General features: G+C 51.8%; 1 protein-coding gene across 3 annotated transcripts in view; it reads right to left on the bottom strand.

Moving 5' to 3' along the window:
* LOC116944419 (uncharacterized) overlaps positions 1 to 18,945 on the bottom strand; it is a 177,028-nt gene that overhangs the window by 38,904 nt on the left and 119,179 nt on the right. For all 3 annotated transcript variants that reach the window (XM_076068541.1, XM_076068542.1, XM_032958011.2), the window contains 2 exons: positions 999 to 1,171; positions 383 to 451 (listed from right to left, as the gene is read on the bottom strand). In XM_076068541.1, coding sequence (XP_075924656.1) covers positions 383 to 451; positions 999 to 1,171 — 242 coding nt within the window. The remainder of the gene's footprint in view (positions 1 to 382; positions 452 to 998; positions 1,172 to 18,945) is intronic.

Here is an 18,945-nt window from a genome sequence, read left to right as displayed (position 1 = left end):
CTGCATATTTGGAGTTTGCGTGTGTCTCTTCCCGTGGTCGCGTGGGTTATTCTACCGGTTCCTCCAGTGTTTCACTCCACATTTAGAATCAACATCACGCGTTTAAAGTATTTGGCTGCTATAAATGTCCACATCACGATAAGCCACTTCGCTGAGCTATCATTTGTGGCCAGGTCACTTTTGAAAAAGGACTACATAGCTCAGTGGGCATTACCTGGTAAAAAAAAAACAAATAGTTTAGTCGTTTAATAGTTTAGTAATTAAATACGTTATTGGCAAGAACACCTTCATCTAAACGAGGGGGTACCCTGGTTCCAATGGGGACGTGCGACGTGCATCCGCGCTCGCGATGCGCACGCGCGTGGTCTCGTGCGAGTTTCACCTGAATCTGCTGCTGAAGGACGTTGATCTTCTGTTGCTGCTGCAAGAGCTGCTGCTGTTGACGGGCGATCTGAAACAAGACGTAGGTTCAGAAGGCGCCTGTTGAAAAAAAATATATATACACGTAGATAATGGAAATGTATACGCGCGTCGGATGACTTGCGCTCAATGCTGCACGGCAGTCGGTCGCCTCCTTATCACTCCGCTATCGCTACTGCCATGGTGACGGTTCCCGTGACCTTCATTCATTGATCCCTCCATTGTCGATGATCTGGTCTACCAGACTGGCAGTTTCGTCTCTTCCACATTGTGTTCAACCACCACAAAGACAAAGATCCCCCCCATATAGCCTGAACAGACAGTCGGGGCAAGTGCTGTTAGCGAGCAGCACCTATGAAGGCCGGCACAGCACACGAGGGGGTGGGTGGCCAGCAACCACACTGACATTGCCTCCCCAGTGGCAATGTTAACACACCATACAAGGTTGTCATTTGAGGCCGAGTCGTCTTAAGGGAGAACCAGGGCCGATTGGTGTCGGCCTTGAGCGGGAATCGAACACGCTACCGCCCCCCCCCCCCCCCCCCCCCGCTACCGCCCCGCCGGGCCTCGCCGCTTGCCTGCTCCTGCTGCTGGCGGGCGAGGTGCGACGCCTGGCGCTGGCGCTCCACCTGCGAGGCGGCCACGCGTCGCTGCTCGTCGTGCGCCGTCAGGATCTGCTCGCGCAGCGCCGACAGCTGGCCCATCATGGCCGCCAGCACGCGCTCCTTCTCCGCCAGGCTGTCGCGCGAGCCTGGGGAACAGGACAAAGCGGTCAGCACCTGTTGAGTGCCACCCACGCCCCCCACACCCCCACCCCACTCACCCCCCCCCCCCCCCACCCGCAATATTAATACGACTTGTATTTACATCGCCGCCCGTAGGGTGACTGAACGCCAGGTTATTTTTTTATTTGACCAGGGTAAGGCCCACTGAGCTATGTGGCTCTTTTTCAGAAGCCACCTGGCCACAAATTATAGCTCAACGAAGTGGCTTATCACGTGAGAATTTACAGAAGCCAAATACTTTAAACACACGTCGATTCTATAGTGTGGAGGGAAAGCCCCGAGGACCCGGAGAAAAATCCACGTGACCGCGGGGGGAGAGAGAGAGAGAGAGACACGCAAACTCCAAATATACAGCAGGCATCGTCAGTGTCGGGAACGAACCCACGACTTCCTCCATACCAGGCGAGGTAGTTAACATCTCGCCACCGTGGCGTTATTCGCCTAGGGAACCACCCCCTAATCGCGGCTTTGTCCCTGTGCGGCGTGAAGTGACCACCGGCACCGTTCAGCAAGTGGGCATTTGTCTATCAAGAGAGTGGGCGGGAGGTGCATTTTGCTGTTCCTTATTCCACTTCGTGAATTCGCCAGCAAATTGATCAAAATCGATGGGGGGGGGGGGGAATTTGGACCGTGACAACCGGCGCACGAGCGCTGTAAAACCACCCAGAGCACCGCGAGGGACCCAAGCCGTGCCGGCGCGACTCGGATGTGGCAGTGGAAAAGGGGCACGCGGCGTCTCATCAGCGCTTCGGCCTTATAAAGGAAACGCTACCCGGGGTTGGGCTGATGGAAACGGCCACGGTGGGTTATTAACCTCTTCCGGCTAAACCCCCCCAATCGGTTGAATTTTGTTTCCGCCGAGTGAATACCGCCTTGCCTCTCCCGATATGGTTTCTGAGAAATAAATGTTACGAATAATAAAACATCAACATTTTCACCGGTTGTCCATCTTGCGAGGTATCCGAACTAGCGAGTAAAAGCAAACGAGTTCCAAAAAAAAATTTCAACGGACGCTCTTGCCACGTGCGACGGAAGTTGTCCGCGCTCGCTGCTTCCTCTCGGAAACCAACATTGTTTACGATCAGTGAGTTTAGAAAGGTCTTCAGTCTTCATCATCGCTCTAGGTTACCACAGGGATACACATTTTATTGCACTCATTTTATATTGGCAGATTCACACGTGATTACTGACCGATGACTCTCATGTACGACACAATTTCGCACATTTATAAATTCAGCTCACGCACCGCCTGGGACATTGCCACGCGTAACCCCCAGGGGCCCGCGTGGCCCTGGTTGAGACGCGCCGTCACGGGGTACATGCCGTGGCGGCGTTCACCGACGATTGTGGACATTCTCGTGAACCCTGCTCAAAGTAACCCTGTTGCTGCATGGCTAACTTGGAAGTGCAGTGTAGGGAACGGGCCAGGCCTGCTTCGTGCATCGACTGACACCAGCGTCGACGCCTCGGCCGTGAAGCAAAGTGCTCGCAGACACAAAGACCAAGTTCGCCCGTGTAGCCGCTAACAGACCGCCTGGGCAGGTGGCTGTCAGCGAGCGCCGATGAAAGGCAAGCACTGCGCAAGACGGGGCTGTGTGGCCGGCGACACACCCCGCCGCCTTTGTCTCCCGCGGCGCTAACAAACTCACAAGTCGCGCCTCGGTGCTCATTTAGAGGCCGAGCCGCACGAAAGGAGGTTCCAGGAACGGGTTTCAGGCAATCGTCACCGTAGATGGCCGTCAGCGGGAAGTCGAACATCGGCGTCGCCGGGTTCGGAGTGCGGCGCGCTGACCGTTTCGCCGCCGTTCCCACCATCCCGCAAAATACGTGCGCACGATCACGCACGCGCAAGCACACACAGTCTTCTATATTTAAGCAAAAAAAAGTTGCGAGGATTCATCCCCACACCTCTCCCCCCCCCCGCCCCTCCCGCAACCTACGCACCCCCCCCGCCCCCCCCTAAAAAAATGAGCATGGGAGAGAAAGAATCCAAACACGTGGGTGTGAAAAATTTTCAGAGCCCGCTGCGAGTATTTCGCGACAGTAACTGTGTGCCTTGAAATTACAAATCAGCCCCGAAGACAAACTCTCTGCACGCGCTTTGAACGGACGCGCGGGGTGGGGGGGGGGTGGGATGGGGGGCTCATCGGTGCAGCTCCGATCGTGACTCTCCGCTCTTTGGTTCCTGACAACCCCCCTTCCCCATGGTCCGGGTCGAGACGAGCTTTCGTGCATCTCGCCACCCCCCCCCCTCCTGCCCCTCCTGCCCCCCCCCCCCGTCCGCTCCATCCAATTTCTTTACGGTTTGAGCCTGGGTCTTATCGACGCGAACGTGTTATCGTTACGCGTGTGGGTCGTCTCCGGGTACTCGGGCTTACTCCCACTCGCACACAGAATGGGCTGGGGGGCGGGGGGGGGGGGGTGATACATTTCTTAATAAATTAAAAACTCTTCTCAACAATGACAGGGGGGCGGGCGAGTTTTGCCAAGCAGGACCCTCCCGACCGAAAGGGGTTTTGAGACCGGGGGCGGCACTTTCATTCTGGGGTCACCAGCGAAGGCGCTTGATTAGCGGTGTACATTACCGACGTACAGCAACAAGGGCATTGACAAAGAACACGCAAAACAGAGCTTGCAAAGTGCGCAACGGAACAACTTGGGGGGAGGGGGGGGGTGAGGGGTGGGGGGGGGGCCACGCTTGAAATTACACCGAGGGACGGAGAGCGGAACGCGTGGATTGGAGGGATCAGTGAATTGTACGGCGTATAACTTTGGCCGCTTAAGAGAGGCGAGCGGGGGCTTGGTGAGGACACGGGCGCGAGAAGGGACGACGGCCGAGGCTTGGAGACTAACGGTGGAGCGGCAGCCCAGGGAGGGGACACGGCCCGCGAGGACGTCGACCGGTGGCGATGGGAGCTGGAGAAGTCACCCGGCGAGCAGGCGCTGCTGCATGGACGGATGCGTTTCAGGAAAGCGAGAGATGATGGCGACGGCTTTGGGGAGGCCTTTACCTAGCAGTGGATAGATCACGACTGGTGGTGGTGGTGGTGGTGACGACGATTAGAACTGGGTTAGGTCCGACGTGAACCGTTTAAATAGCAGTGCAGCATCTCCTCTTGCACGTGGCCACGTAACCCACGATCTCTCCCACCACCCCCCCCCCTCCGCCCTCCAAAAGATCCCCAAAATATCCGAGCATTGTGGAAGGATTCTTACTGTTGTTCGCCACCCAGAAGTGGTGGTAAATTCATTCGATTGTCTACAATGACTAATGATTATGAATTGCTTTATTATTATGAATTATTCACGGGTAAAAGTCATCCAGCAAGGTGGCTCAGCGTTTGAGCGTTCGGCTTGGAATCGCAAGTTCATATCCTCGTTGGGGGGGGGGGGGGTCGACTGACCAATCAAAGAGCTTTAGAGCTCATCAGATTCCTCCAGTATAAATATTCTGATTCTGAAATGGGCACGGTTTTGCAGAGAAGTCAACAGTGGTTGTCCTAAAAAAAAAATCCATACTGCTGTGTTTGTTCTGGTGTCAAGGAAGTAGTGAAAAAAATCAACCTGTTATCCGCATTTTTTAGCGGATAAGAGCTACCCAGCTAGCCAGCAGTGGTCCTCAGAGATGTGTCAAATCGATTCGGTCAACAGCATCGTTAAAATGGATAATGAGAGGCGACACAGAAGCAGTGACAAATGTAGGCCTTTATTTTCAAATGCGGATATTAAGAATTTGACAATCGGATCCCTCCCCAGCCCGCCATATCTCCAAAGACGAGAGAGCCGTTTCACACTCTACGGAGCTTGCGTGTTTCAGCGAATAACACACATGGCAAAAACAAATAAAAACTTCATTAAATAAATATATAATTCCATGAATGTTCCTGCCGAGTTTGTTTAAGTTTACAAAATGTGTTGTTATCTAGACACTCCCAAAATTTTTTTACAATTTCTTTTTTTTACAATTCCTCCCAACCCCCCCCCCCCCACCTCTACAGTATTTTTTAAAACAATCTGTCAAAATGCTATCTGATTCCAGGGCTGTTGGAGGCACTCCCAAGACCCACTTGCTCGGTCAAACGCACCCAACTCACCGATAACACCACGGCTCTCCCCCCCCCCTACTCCCCCCACCCCCAATTTTTCTCCGACTCCTCTCCGCAAAACTATTTGAATCCATCTTGCGAGCGATAAGCCCACTCACTACTGTACACGACAAGCGGGTCTGCGACGGTATATATTTTTTTATTTTTTGCCTTTGCTTCACAGTATTTCGTATCGTCAGCGTCGCTACGTAGGATCGCAGACGCAAAGCTGGCATACCAATACGGTGCGATGTGGTTTGGATTTATACGGCACACGCTTCCGTTGGCCATTCTCTAACGCTTGAAGGGATTTCAGCCGTAGCTCTATGATATCCTCCCAACAGCGAAATACCTCCTGCTTTTGCAGATACAGGGGGTTGGGGAGGGAGCCGATTTGCAGATCCTTAATGTTCGCGTTTTATCCGTGAAATTGAAGGCCAAATATGCGTTTGTGTGGATAAATGCGGACAAGAGGATGCGTTTGTTGCTGGTGCCGGATCACCTCTGTTAGCCATTGCATAGGTGCGTTAAAAGGATCAACTTAACGCACCTTAGAGACTAACATTTGAAGGGATCTCAGGTGTAGTTCGGTCATATCTGCTTCCGCGGGCCGTTCTCTAACACTTCAAGGGATCCCAGAGAGGTAGTTCTGCGACATCCGCTTCCGCGGGCTCTTCTATAACGCAGAAGGCTGTGCCGCTCTGCGAGGGTTCCTGAACAGATCGTTTGTCTCGTGAAGTCGGGGCGCCCAAAGCACGATCGGAGATACAACTTTGGCGGGCGGGGGGGAAATTACAAAACAAAATAAATATTTTTTTAACCTTTAAACTGTAATAAAAGAAAAAACCCCACCACCTACACAACCCATATTTTGAAACGACCTTAAAGGAACACCGTCTGGCACAGGCTAGTACGGGGAGGGGGTGGGGTGGGGGTTAGGGTAGGGAGGCAGATACTGAAACGCGAGGTATGCGAGCGCGAGTCGAGAGCGAGCACGTGACGTTCAAAAATTTTCAACATCGCGCGGCAGCGGTGCCAAGGACCGCGGTGCTGATGAGACAGGTGCTGATGAGAGAGGTGCTGATGAGACGACAGGTGCTGATGAGAGAGGTAATTGTTGCGCGGGCATCGCCGGGGACTTTCGATTGCCGACACGACGGACTCGGAGGGCACGCGGATGAGCCTGCGGGTCGGCCCGGGTGGGCTCAGGCGGTTGGTGCATAGCGGGGTCACCGATATTCAGAGTTCTAATAGGGGGCATCACGGTGGCGAGAAGGAGTTTGTGGGTTCGATCCCGACCCCGACGCCTGCTGCATATTTGGAGTTTGCGCGTCTCTCTCTCTCTCTCCCCGCGGTTGCGTGGATTTTTCTCCAGGTGCTCCGGTTTTTTTCCCCCTCCTCATTTAGAATCATGCCTGTCGAGTATTTGCCCGCGATAAAATGTCCACGTGATGATGAGCCACTTTTGTTGAGCTGTCATTTGAAAAAAAAAAGAGGCAGGTTGCTTCTGAGCGGAGACGACACTTCTCAAATTTAGCTTTCGAGACTTCAGCTAAAACAGCTGCTATGGTTGCTAAAACAATTTGCCAAAACCTATTATAATCATAAATAATGCTAATAATAAAACTGTAACATACCAAAGAAAAAATGTATACGATCCTAAAATGTTCGCAATGAGAAGCATGCAAAGCCAAACATTGCAGCTGTCAATGCAATGCAGTGATTTAACCTAAATAACAAAAATATACCTGCAGTGTATGCCACAGTTTCCTGCATCATCATCAAATTCCACTTGAAAAGGCAAACGCATTCCCCATTGGGAATACGTTTGCTTATTTATTGACCCCACGATGATGATGATGATGGGCTGAGTCTCAGAGCGAGCTGGAGTTGAATTTACAATCTTCTGATCGGAAGTCGTGCACTCCATATGCACACAGACAAAGGATCCACCGTATAGCCTGTTACAGACCGTTCGGGCAAGTGCTGTTAGCGAGCACCTATGAAGGCCAGCACGACACACTAGGGGGTGGGTGGCCAGCACCACGCTCCCGACCGCCTTTGTCTCCCCAGTGTTGATGTTTACACCGCACTGCACCAGGTACTCATTTGTAGCCGAGTCAACCTCGGTTAGACCCAGGAACCGGTTCAGACGCGCAGAATTCGTCACGCGGCGCGCTAACCACGCCACCGCTCCCGCACACACGCACTCAATCTCGCACACACACGCACAGATCCCCCGTATAGCCTTAACAGACTGTAGGGGCAAGTGCTGTTGGCGAGCACCTATGAAGGCCGGAACGGCACACGAGGGGGTGGGTGGCCAGCACCACGCCCGACCGCCTTTGTCTCCCCAGTGGCGATGTTTACGCACCGCACCAGGTACTCATTTGAGGCTGAGTCGACCTAGGGGAGGGCCCGGGACCGGTTCAGATAATCGTCACCGGTGTTGGCCGTGAGCGGGACTCGAACCCGGGTCGCCAGGTTCATAGCGCAGCGCGCTAACCGCTACACCACCGCTCCCCACTCGCACACACACACACAGGTACACACACATACTCCTGCAGCACGCTACTGCAACACACAGTGTACTGCTGTAAAGCAATAATGACCGTTATTGACTTATTTCAGTGCATTGGGGGGTGGTTAATTATCGCCGTATTTAATTTAGACGTATTGTCAGGTACACACAAAGTATTTGTTGAATTTATTGTGTACTCATTATTCACTTTATTATGTATTTACATGTAAATTGGTGCATAAGCTCGCAATAAAAAATATATACTGTGCATATATTTAGCTGTGTAGGTGCACACGCTTTGTACATGTTTAGTCTTATGGACTCTTTTTCTGGTCAAAGTGATGTTAGCGAGCTCCTATTGAGCACTTATGAAGGCCGGCACGGCCAACACCACGCCCGACCGCCTTTGTCTCCCCAGTGGTGATGTTTATATACCACACCAGGTATTATTTATGGCCGAGTGGACATTTTTGGGAGGCCCATGACCGGTTTTAGATAGTCGTCGCTGATGTTGGCCGTGAGCGGGCAATCGAACTCGGGTCGCCGGGTTCCTGGCGCAGCGCGCTAATTGCTCCACGACCGCTCCCCATGAAACCAACACACACACACACACGGCCGCCTTTGTCTCTCCGTGACTGATGTTCACGGGGACACAGCCACGCACGGTGACGTCTGAGTGAACCTCGAGCGGGGCCAAGTTCGGGTCACGGGAGCCATAACAATAAGAGCATTGCCCTTGATGCAACCAGGAACAAGCACTGACTGGAGTCTCATGGCGCGGCTCCACGAGGGTGCTGCTGCACTACGCTGGCTACATTTTGACCGTGAATCCCACGACTGACAGATTGGCTTCGTGTGTGTGGGCGGAGCACAGGACGAGCGTCCGGAGAAAGCTCCACGCAAACGATGGGGATAACGAGTGAAACCCCCTCCGCGCAGATAGATTCAAGGCTCCGTCACTGTAACGTCATGTCCTGGCCACTATACACACACACAATCTATAGCACTGGGTCAATCCACTGCTGGATGAATGACTCCTGTGTCGATCATTGGGGGGGGGGGGGGGGGGAGGATCCCACGCGTATGAGCTAAGGTCCGCACAGATGGATTCAAGAATCTACTGAGATGTATGATAGAGGGAACAGCGCGGCAGAGTGGTTCGCTGAGTGCGTACATACATGCACTCTATGCGGACAGACAATGCACGGGAACTCTCCCACATTTAACAGTGAACTCACACATTCGCGTGATGCAGCTGCTGCATTGGCAGTGGTGCCAAGCCACAATTTGCGGCAACAACTCAACACATTCATCAAAAACGCTGCGGTGGCCTTGAATGGAAACATATATAATAGGTGACGATTCAGGCAATGGGCCTTCTACATGGCACATCGAGAAGCCGGAGAGGCAGAGTCAATAATTACGCTGTCGGCGAGCATCTAGCAAGGCCGGCGTGGCACAAGAGGAGGTGGGTGGCCAGCACCAAGTCTGTCCGCTTTTGTCTCCCCCCATGGCGATGTTTGCACACCGCACCAGGCACTCATTTGAGGCTCAATCGAACTAGGGGAGGCCCAGGACCGGTTCGCATAATTTGTCACTGGCGTTATCGAACGCGGACCGCCGGGTTTTCGTAGCGGAGCGTGCTAACCGCTACGCGACCGCTCCCTCGCTAATGTACGCACACACGCGCACGCGCACGTGCACACACACACACACACGCGTGTGCGCGCGCACACGCACAAGGAACGCACGGTCGTGTCCAGACAAACGTGGCTTTGTCCGTATCCTCCAAGGGTTAACCAAATTGCGGTTATTTAGGGATCGCGGGGCTGGGCATGAGCCCTCTGTTCGTGCAGCGAGGGGCAGTCTGCTACAACACAGGCCCCGCTATTGAGAGAAGAAAGTTCTTAAGATTTCTAAGCGGCGCTGACGATCCTTGGGTTTCGGCAAAGCCCCCCCCCCCCCCCCCCCCGAGAGAACACCGGGCAGCAAACTGCTGAGCAGAGGAGTCGCGTTGCCCTGCAGCAACGTGCTGCGTCAAAGCCGCCAGGCAAAACTCACCACCTGTCTGGCTTAGACTCCCGCCCCCCCCCCCCCCCCGACAGTTCTGGAATTGACATCAATTGTTCGGGGAGGCGTGAATTTGCATTGAAGTTGAACACGGTAGTAGGCCCGCACAGTTTTTTTTTTTTATAATGGACTTGGGCTGTCCGAGAAATTGGTCTGGGTGTGGTCTGCAAGTGGGAAAATTCGGAGGCCCGACTCCCATTGCATACGTAAGTTACGTTACATACGTCACGTTACATACGTATGCTATGTAACGTTACATACGTACGTTACGTTACATACGTATGCTACGTTACATACGTATGTTACGTTACATACGTACGTTACATACGTATGCTACGTTACGTTACATACGTATGCTACGTTACATACATATGCACGTTACATACGTTACGTTACATACGTACGTTACATGCGTACGCTACGTTACGTTTCGTTATATACGTATGCTACGTTACATACGTACGTTACGTTACATACGTATGCTACGTTACGTTACATACGTATGCTAAGCTACGTTACATACGTATGCTACGTTACATGCGTATTCTACGTTACATACGTATGCTATGTTACGTTACATACGTATGCTACGTTACATACGTATGCTACGTAACGTTACATGCGTATGCTACGTTACATACGTATGCTACGTTACGTTACATACGTATGCTACGTTACGTTACATACGTATGCTACGTTACGTTACACACGTATGCTACGTTACGTTACATACGTATGCTACGTTACGTTACATACGTATGCTACGTTACGTTACACGCTTGCAACTAAATGGATCGCCTCGCGTAACAATGCCGATTCTTTAAAATAATGGTAATTATTTAGATTAGGAAAAGCATCGTCGAGTCTCAAGCCTAATGTTACAGGAGGGTGCTGCTACACTGCACGTGTTTGGGCGATTTGTTTGGCTTTTCTGTACTTTGCACTACTATCGTGTTTTTGTTGTCTTGTTTGTCGTTGTCATGTTCGGACCCGCACCGACTAGGCATCTGTAAAAAAAAAACAGAGCTGCATAGCTCATCGGATTCCTCCTGCAGAGTGAATAAAGATTGTGATTCTGATTCTAACATTGGGAATTTTTGGGATATTTGGCCAAAGTCACCCTTTGGCCGACTCCAAGTGACCGCCACGCTGCCCGGCCTCTCGCTCATTGTCCGTTCCATGATGACCGCTCTCGCGTCAGATTTGGAACTCTCGTCAAACCCACAGAGGGCAGTCAGTAGGGGCAGCCAGAAGTAGCAGCCAGTAGGGACAGTCAGGAGGACCAGCTAGGAGGGGCAGTCAGTAGGGGCAGCCAGAAGGAGCAGCCAGTAGGGACAGTCAGGAGGGGGCAGTCAGGAGGGGCAGCCAGGAGGGGCAGCCAGGAGGGGCAGCCAGTAGGGACAGTCAGGAGGACCAGCTAGGAGGGGGCAGTCAGGAGGGGCAGCCAGGAGGGGCAGCCACGAGGACCAGCTAGGAGGGGGCAGTCAGGAGGGGCAGCCAGGAGGGGCAGCCAGGAGGGGCAGCCAGTAGGGACAGTCAGGAGGGGCAGCCAGGAGGGGCAGCCAGGAGGGGCAGCCAGGAAGGGCAGTCAGTAGGGGCAGTCAGGAGGGACAGTCAGTAGGGGCAGCCAGGAGGGGCAGCCAGTAGGGGCAGCCAGGAGGGGTAACCAGTAGGGACAGCCAGGAGGGGCAGCCAGTAGGGGCAGCCAGGAAGGGCAGTCAGTAGGGGCAGTCAGGAGGGACAGTCAATAGGGGCAGCCAGGAGGGGTAACCAGTAGGGGCAGCCAGGAGGAGCAGCCAGGAGGAGCAGCCAGTAGAGGCAGCCAGTAGGGGCAGCCAGGAGGGGTAACCAGTAGGGGCAGCCAGGAAGGGCAGTCAGTAGGGGCAGCCAGGAGGCAGCACGGCGGAGGCTGTCATTCGCGTGTCGAGTGCGCGCGTGCGTGTCGCGGTGTGCGATTTCGCACGCGCGTGCACTCGCATTTGCACAGTTTGCGCTTACAGACCCAAGATTAAAAATACCCACAACAGGACGGGCGGACGACGAGACGAGCAGAGCAAATATTGAAGGCAGCCGCCCCGTCTGCTATCTCACCCCCGAGTGCCCCTCTTATACTTGGGCTGCCCCCCCCCCTGCCCCCAGCCCCCCCTTCTCTCCCCCTCCCCTCCTCACCACCACCACATTCACCTGTTCCACTGCAATCAAATCACAATGCGGTTCGACAACAACAACCCGTGCGGATTCGCATCGCATCGAGATTGCGAGCGCATCTCGAGTAGCCGTACAGAGGCAGCGGTCATGCGTTATCGATGGGGAATTCTAGACCTTGGGGGCAGCAGAGGAGAATGGGCGACCCTCACGCTGCGCGAAAGTCGCCTATAGACAGCTTTGGTGGCTGCAGCGGAGAGTGCGTGGAGGGGAGTGGAGTGAGATGAGAGGGGAGAGGTAGGAGAGTGCGTGGAGGGGAGTGGAGTGAGATGAGAGGGGAGAGGTAGGAGAGTGCGTGGAGGGGAGTGGAGTGAGATGAGAGGGGAGAGGTAGGAGAGTGCGTGGAGGGGAGTGGAGTGAGATGAGAGGGGAGAGGTGGGAGAGTGCGTGGAGGGGAGTGGAGTGAGAAGAGAGGGCAGTGGTGGACAGACGAACAGTCGGACAAACGGTTGGATATAAAGTCGAATGGATGGGGGCGGACAGCGAGACATATATACCGGGCATAGAAAATGTTAGCCCAGTAGCGGTCTTATTAAAACATTACGCGGAATTACGTTGGGAATCCAAACAGACTTAAACGCGATTAATTGTCCTGGCAAGGGAGCGTTCCGCACAACACCTGCTGTCTCTTTATTTAGAAGCGGGGCCTATCATCAACAACAATATCCCTCTCACTCGCTCTCTCTCTCTCTGGACGCCTCACTGACAGTGAGCACGTGGCATTTATTTGCACGACAGGTGAGAGAACATCTGAGCAGCGATATCTCTTCCGCAATAGAGATCATCTCTCCCTGTCGGCTCATTCGTCGATTGAGTCTCTCTCCGCGGCACCAATCGTTTGCAGGCCTTTGTCACTCCGCTGCTGGATGAAGGCCTCCGCCAAGCCGTGTGAGCGCGAGAGAGGGAGGCGGGCACTCGCTACCGATGTTGGCCACGGCCGGGGGATCGAACTTGGGAGGCCGGGGTTCATAGCGCAGCGCGCAAAACCACCGCACCACAGCGCCAAGCACTGCACCGCTGCTCGCCCAGTACGTGTGTGTTTATATTTGCGTAGATAAAGCGAATACGGTATCAATGTATATTTTTCATTTACGTCAAATGATATTTCAAACTTTCTTTGGAAGCATTGCACGTACGCTGAACTTCTTTCGCACCGTTCGCAGCCAACCGCGCTCATCGGTAGGTGCGCGGGGCGAGGACAAAAGAACTAAACACGAAAAAAAGCAGCTCGAAAGAAGTGAGACGTTCGATCTCGGTTTGAACGTGTACAGCTCCATTCGTACCTGTGCGCGACCGCTTACCGCAGACGCAGCCGGCGTCGCCAAATAATGGGTTAAAATCCAAAGTTCGCGGACCGAACTGATTAACAATAAATCCACACACCACAAAAGAGAACGATAATAGAATAACCATCTGCTCGTCACGTGCGGCAGGTGCCCGCTCGGAGTGTTTGTTACATTGCAGGAACGTAGGCTTTCATCCAGCAGTGGATTGATCACGGCTTAAGGTGTACGCATGTTGAACTTCTTTCGCATGGCACGTAGCCAACCGTGCACATCGGTTGGCTACGGTGGAAGGACAACAAACTGAACACAAAAAAACAGTTCTAAATAAAAAAAATGTTTTCAATGTCGAATATACAGGGTGGCCCATAATTCTGGAATCATTGGGGAAAAATAACGAATTCATATTTCGTTTGTTTCTGCAGGCCCAATATGTCTGTGAGCAAGGAAGAACGAGTCCAGCTAATTCTACTCGTAGGGCATCGGAGTCAGAGGGAGGTCGCTGTTGAATTTAACAGACTGCATCCAGACCGCGAGTCAATAACACAGAGCCGTGATTTACCTATGATCCCAGACTTATGGTACACCCTGCAGAATGTCGAACAATCTTCCCGCTGACATGGCATGGGGTAGGCCTTCATCCAGCGGTGGATTGAGACCAAGGCCTATGAAGGGTTGGGTCATGTTCTGTCAAGCGCTGCGAGACCTCTGACTAAAACTTGATCTCTATTCGCAGTCGGTTAGTTTCATGCAAATTAAACAAATAAAAACATTAGCACTGAAGCTGACACCACCAACAGCAAATAAACAATGCGATGAAATCAAACCCAGAGAGCGCTGGAACATAAATTAAATCAACAAGGAGAAGCAAAAACGGCTGCCTCCCCACCCACGACCCACCCCCCCACACACCCCTCTTCTTCTCGATCCTCGTGCGGCCAATTAATGCATCGGGCGAACGGAAAGACAAACAGCGGTCAGCAGCAGCAGCAAGCAAGCAAGCAGCCACCGCTGACGACGAAGCCGCCAATGACGATTCGCCCGGATGAGTAAAACGGAAAATACCGAAAAATGTGACGGGCGCAGAGCAAACACGCCCCGAATGCGTGGAGCGCCCGCGTTCCGAATAACAGGGCGAGAAACAATAAATAAATAAATGAGAATAGGTTTCTTACACTTTCTGGCGATAAAACAGGAGGCGTAGAGATGTTCAAACGCCAAACTCATGTTTTTTTGTGTGTGTGCGAAGAATCAAGTCCGCATTGACCACACACGGTACTCGAGCTGAGCATGTTCGTGTGGTTGATGCGGTCCTTGATACCCTGCAAAAATAATCTCTTTGGTGTTTGAACATCTTAACACCTGTTTTATCGCCAGAACCGGTTCAAACCTATTATTATTCTTCTTCATACTTTGAAACTGGCATAAAAAGGTCCCATGATAAATAAAATCGATGACAATTATCCACGGATTGCGGTTTCCAGCCGAGCTGCTGCTGGCTGCTGCTGCTGCAAGGGATGGCTTTCTTCTTCCCTCTTCCCTCCGCCCACACGCTGGGTCGGTCATGTGGAGGTTGTTTGCTTTGTCCGTACTTTGCCACGCTTAACAGGTAAAAGGGCACGATTCTGGGGATACGAGAGAGAGGAGAAAAAGTGATTTGCTGCCCAACGGAGCGTTGAGGCATTGGTGCTTATTTATATATGCTGAACTTCTTACGCACCATACGTAGCCAACCGTGCTGTTTAAAAAAAACTACACTTTTATTTAATTTTAACCAGGTAAGGTCCAATGAGCTATATAGCTCTTTTTCCGAAGCGACATGGCTATTGCAAATGATAGCTCCACGACAGTGGCTTTACCACGTGGACATTTATTGTAGCCAAAAACGCTTAAACGCGTGACGTTCATTCGAAATGTGGAGGGGAAAACTGGAGGACCCAGAGAAAAATCCACGCGACTATGGGGAGAGAGACACGCAAACTCCTGTAGACCAGGCGAGGTAGTTAACATCTCACCACCGTGGTGCTAATTGGAGGGGGGGAATCTATTCATAGGAAAACCGCTGGTGACTTCCTGATAATGTTGTACTCCTTTTATCGACCCCCCCCCCCCCACCCAAGGAATGATGGGCATGAGTCAACCCACACCCAGGATTTGAATTCGTAAGCGCCTCTAGTGGCTGCAGGGGGTCACACGAACCAATTACACACAAACACGTGAAGTGAGCTGCCTTGCTTGCAGCGGTGTAATTGGTGAGCCCACCGGTCCCTGCACATCCAGATAGTTACCGGTTCGACGCCTACTCGCGACATCTAAATTTAAACAACGGCGCAAGTTTCTTAAATCGTTGCGTTCGTGAACAAAAAGTTCCACTGGAATCGGTTGCTGGTTCGTGAACTTTTTGCAACGAGCAAATCGATTTTGAAACCGGTTACTGGCTTACCGGTTATTATTAAAAAAAAAACGAGTTAGTTCCCAAACGTAAACAACTAATAAATTTGCTGAAAACATCTTCATACGCAGAGGACCGCAGAGCTTGGGAAATGCATTGGTAGCGCCGCCTTGCCGCTCGTCTGTGGTTTCTCCCGGCGCTTCCAAGTCGTTGTTTCTTGCTCGTCGAGAGCGAAGGAATAAGGAGGCGGAACGTTGCACGTTCAAATCGTTACGATTGCAGTGCAAGGACTTCTCTACTTACGAACATTCGACTTACGAACTTTCAGAGATACGAACAAACCTGTCCGTATGTCCAGTTGCCTTTTACGGATCTCAGTCGTAAGTTGAACCGCCGTGCAATAGATGCCGGTGGTGGCGTCTACACCTGCAGAACGTGAAGAACCGGTGGTATCTACATCTACAGAACGTGAAGAACCGGTGGCATCTACATCTACAGGAGATTATACAACTTGTAAAGCCATTCCCCTTGTTTAGTGTACATGCCGTACAACGTGTTTGGAATCGACGGGAGTAAGGTTGGACTTGCGAATAAATCGACTTACGAACAGACCTCTGGAACCTAGCTCGTTCGTAAGTAGCGGAGTCCCTGTATTAACGTGAGCCCACACGCATGTGCATCTGCGAACGTGCGTGCGCATTACATATTTAAGCGTCGCGTAACACCTTGCGACGCCTTTGGCTTGTGTCTAGGGCTTGACTGCTCAAACCAAACGCCGCTGCTAAACGTTTTTTTTGCCTTGGGAAGGCCAATAAAATCGCACACCTATTTTATTTAGTTTTCACGTGAAGAGATGGACCTTTGTCTCGCGTGTGAAATATTTTACGACCACCGTGACACAATTACCCACGATCGTTCACAATCGAGCCAATAAGACATTTCTGTTTCCGATGCTGTAAATGTTTATGCTGCGAGGTTATCTGAACCGGTCCTGGGCCTCCCCTAGGTCGACTCAGCCTCAAATGAGTACCTGATGTAGTGCGTAAAACTCACCAATGGGGAGGCAAAGGCGGCCGGGCGTGGTTACTGGCTTCGGTGGGGGAGGAGGTGGTCGCTCACAGCACCCGCGTTATTGATTACATGGCAAAGTTACAATTGTAAGGCAGATCGCACGTTGATGATGACGATGATGATGACTGGAGCTCTATAACAAGAGGACCCTCAACTCAGCCACTCACTGCAGGGCCTGCTGGCGAAGGCGAGTGCTGTTAGCGAGCACCCGTTAAGGCCGGCACGGGAACACGACGGTGTGGAGTGGTGAACCATCAAGTCAAGCTTGGCGAGCAGGGCTTTCCTGCACAAATGTGAAGCGGTGCCCCACATTGGCGTACTAGGAAGAGTAGAACCCCTCTTAGCGACGTTGATTGGTTCCACTAAACCGGTCGTTAAGTGATTTGGTCATTAAGCGAATATAGGGAATACACGTTGAAGGCTTAATTTGTACCGATAGCAACCAAAGTTACCCTTTGTCACCCGAAAACGTACTTTATAATGTTTAAACAGTGGATATTAATAGATAAAGATACTAACAACATTATAAACACGTAATATTGAAATAAACACGGTTAATAAATGCATTAATTTATATTTACTGTACCTACAACAGCCCCATCGTTTACAGGAGAATGGTCGGTAAGCGAACACATTGGGCTCTATGGAGGCCCGTCGTTAAGCGATTAATCATTAACAGGGGTGGTCGTTAAGAGGGGTTCTACTCTACATTATAATATACACTACACTATACACTACCATACACTACACTATACACTACACATTGGGCTCTATGGAGGCCCGTCGTTAAGCGATTAGTCGTTAATAGGGGTGGTCGTTAAGAGGGGTTCTACTCTGCATTATAATATACACTACACTATACACTACCATACACTGCACTATACACTACACATTGGGCTCTATGGAGGCCCGTCGTTAAGCGATTAGTCATTAACAGGGGTGGCCGTTAAGAGGGGTTCTACTCTACATTATAATATACACTACACTATACACTACACTATACACTACCATACACTACACATTGGACTCTATGGAGGCCCGTCGTTAAGCGATTAGTCATTAACAGGGGTGGCCGTTAAGAGTCAACCTCGAGGAAGGCAAAACAAAGACAATGTGCCACTGACGATTGGGCAATTACGGGCCAGTCGGGCCTGCGACTTCCTGTTGTCTATTGCGACTTTGACAGCGTGATTTGTTGCCGGCTGCTTGGCGTTCTGGACCTACGGGAACTGTGCTCAGCAATCGCGATCACCAAAATACTCGCAGCGCAGTGCGCTAACCGCTGCGCCACCGCTCACCCCCCCCCCCCCACCACCTTCCCCAACTTTACCCCCCTGGCAATTCTACTTAGAAAAGAACTGTGCAAAGTGCCAAAGCGTGCGTCTCAGAAATAAAAATGCATCTGCTCTTAAATCTCGAAACACTTTGTGGACAACGTGTCCAACGCATAAATTAATCCATTCGGTCTTAATATAAGCCACACTCCGTGACAGATGTATGTGGGTGGTGCGGGGGGGGGGGGACGTGGTAGGGGGAGTGTGGGGGCGGGGACTGTGTGGGCTACCGATGTGAGTGGACCCCCCCCCCCCCCGCGACCTGCACGGCGGGTGGTACGGTCCGCAGGGAAACCAATGCAGCCTGTGGTGGGGCATACCATCTGTGATTTTTGTTGTTGTTGTTTAAACCATCAGCATCAGAATCTGTATTTAGACTGGAGGAATACGATGATCCATGAAGCTTTTTTTCACGGATGTTCCAGTACGGGCGGGTCATCGTAGTACTAGCCAGGCAGGATGAATCCACTGCTGGATGAATGCCTCTTCCCCCAGCGAGTCACAATCCATTCATCCATCCATCCAAAAGTCCTTAACAAAAGCAGTAAAGATAATATCAGATTTTCCGATGACATCAAAGTCATCATCAATTGTTCTAAATAACGACCAACGGGAAATTATCGAAAGGGAAATGCCTTGAAGAACGTGTACGCGAATTGATGTTACCGTAAGCGCGCTGAAATTCTTTCGCACGCCCACCGGAGGTGCGGCGATGTTGGGCTCAAGTTAAATGCATTCGCGAAGCAGAAAAAAAAAACACATCCACGAAGGTCGCCAAA

Source organism: Petromyzon marinus, chromosome 21, assembly GCF_048934315.1.
Source record: "Petromyzon marinus isolate PM22_M1 ecotype Great Lakes invasive population chromosome 21, UKy_Petmar_22M1.pri1.0, whole genome shotgun sequence".
NCBI classification, from domain to species: Eukaryota; Metazoa; Chordata; class Hyperoartia; order Petromyzontiformes; family Petromyzontidae; genus Petromyzon; species Petromyzon marinus.
The sequence above is the reverse complement of the archived record's forward strand: the minus strand, read 5'-3'. Positions and strand labels throughout refer to the sequence as shown.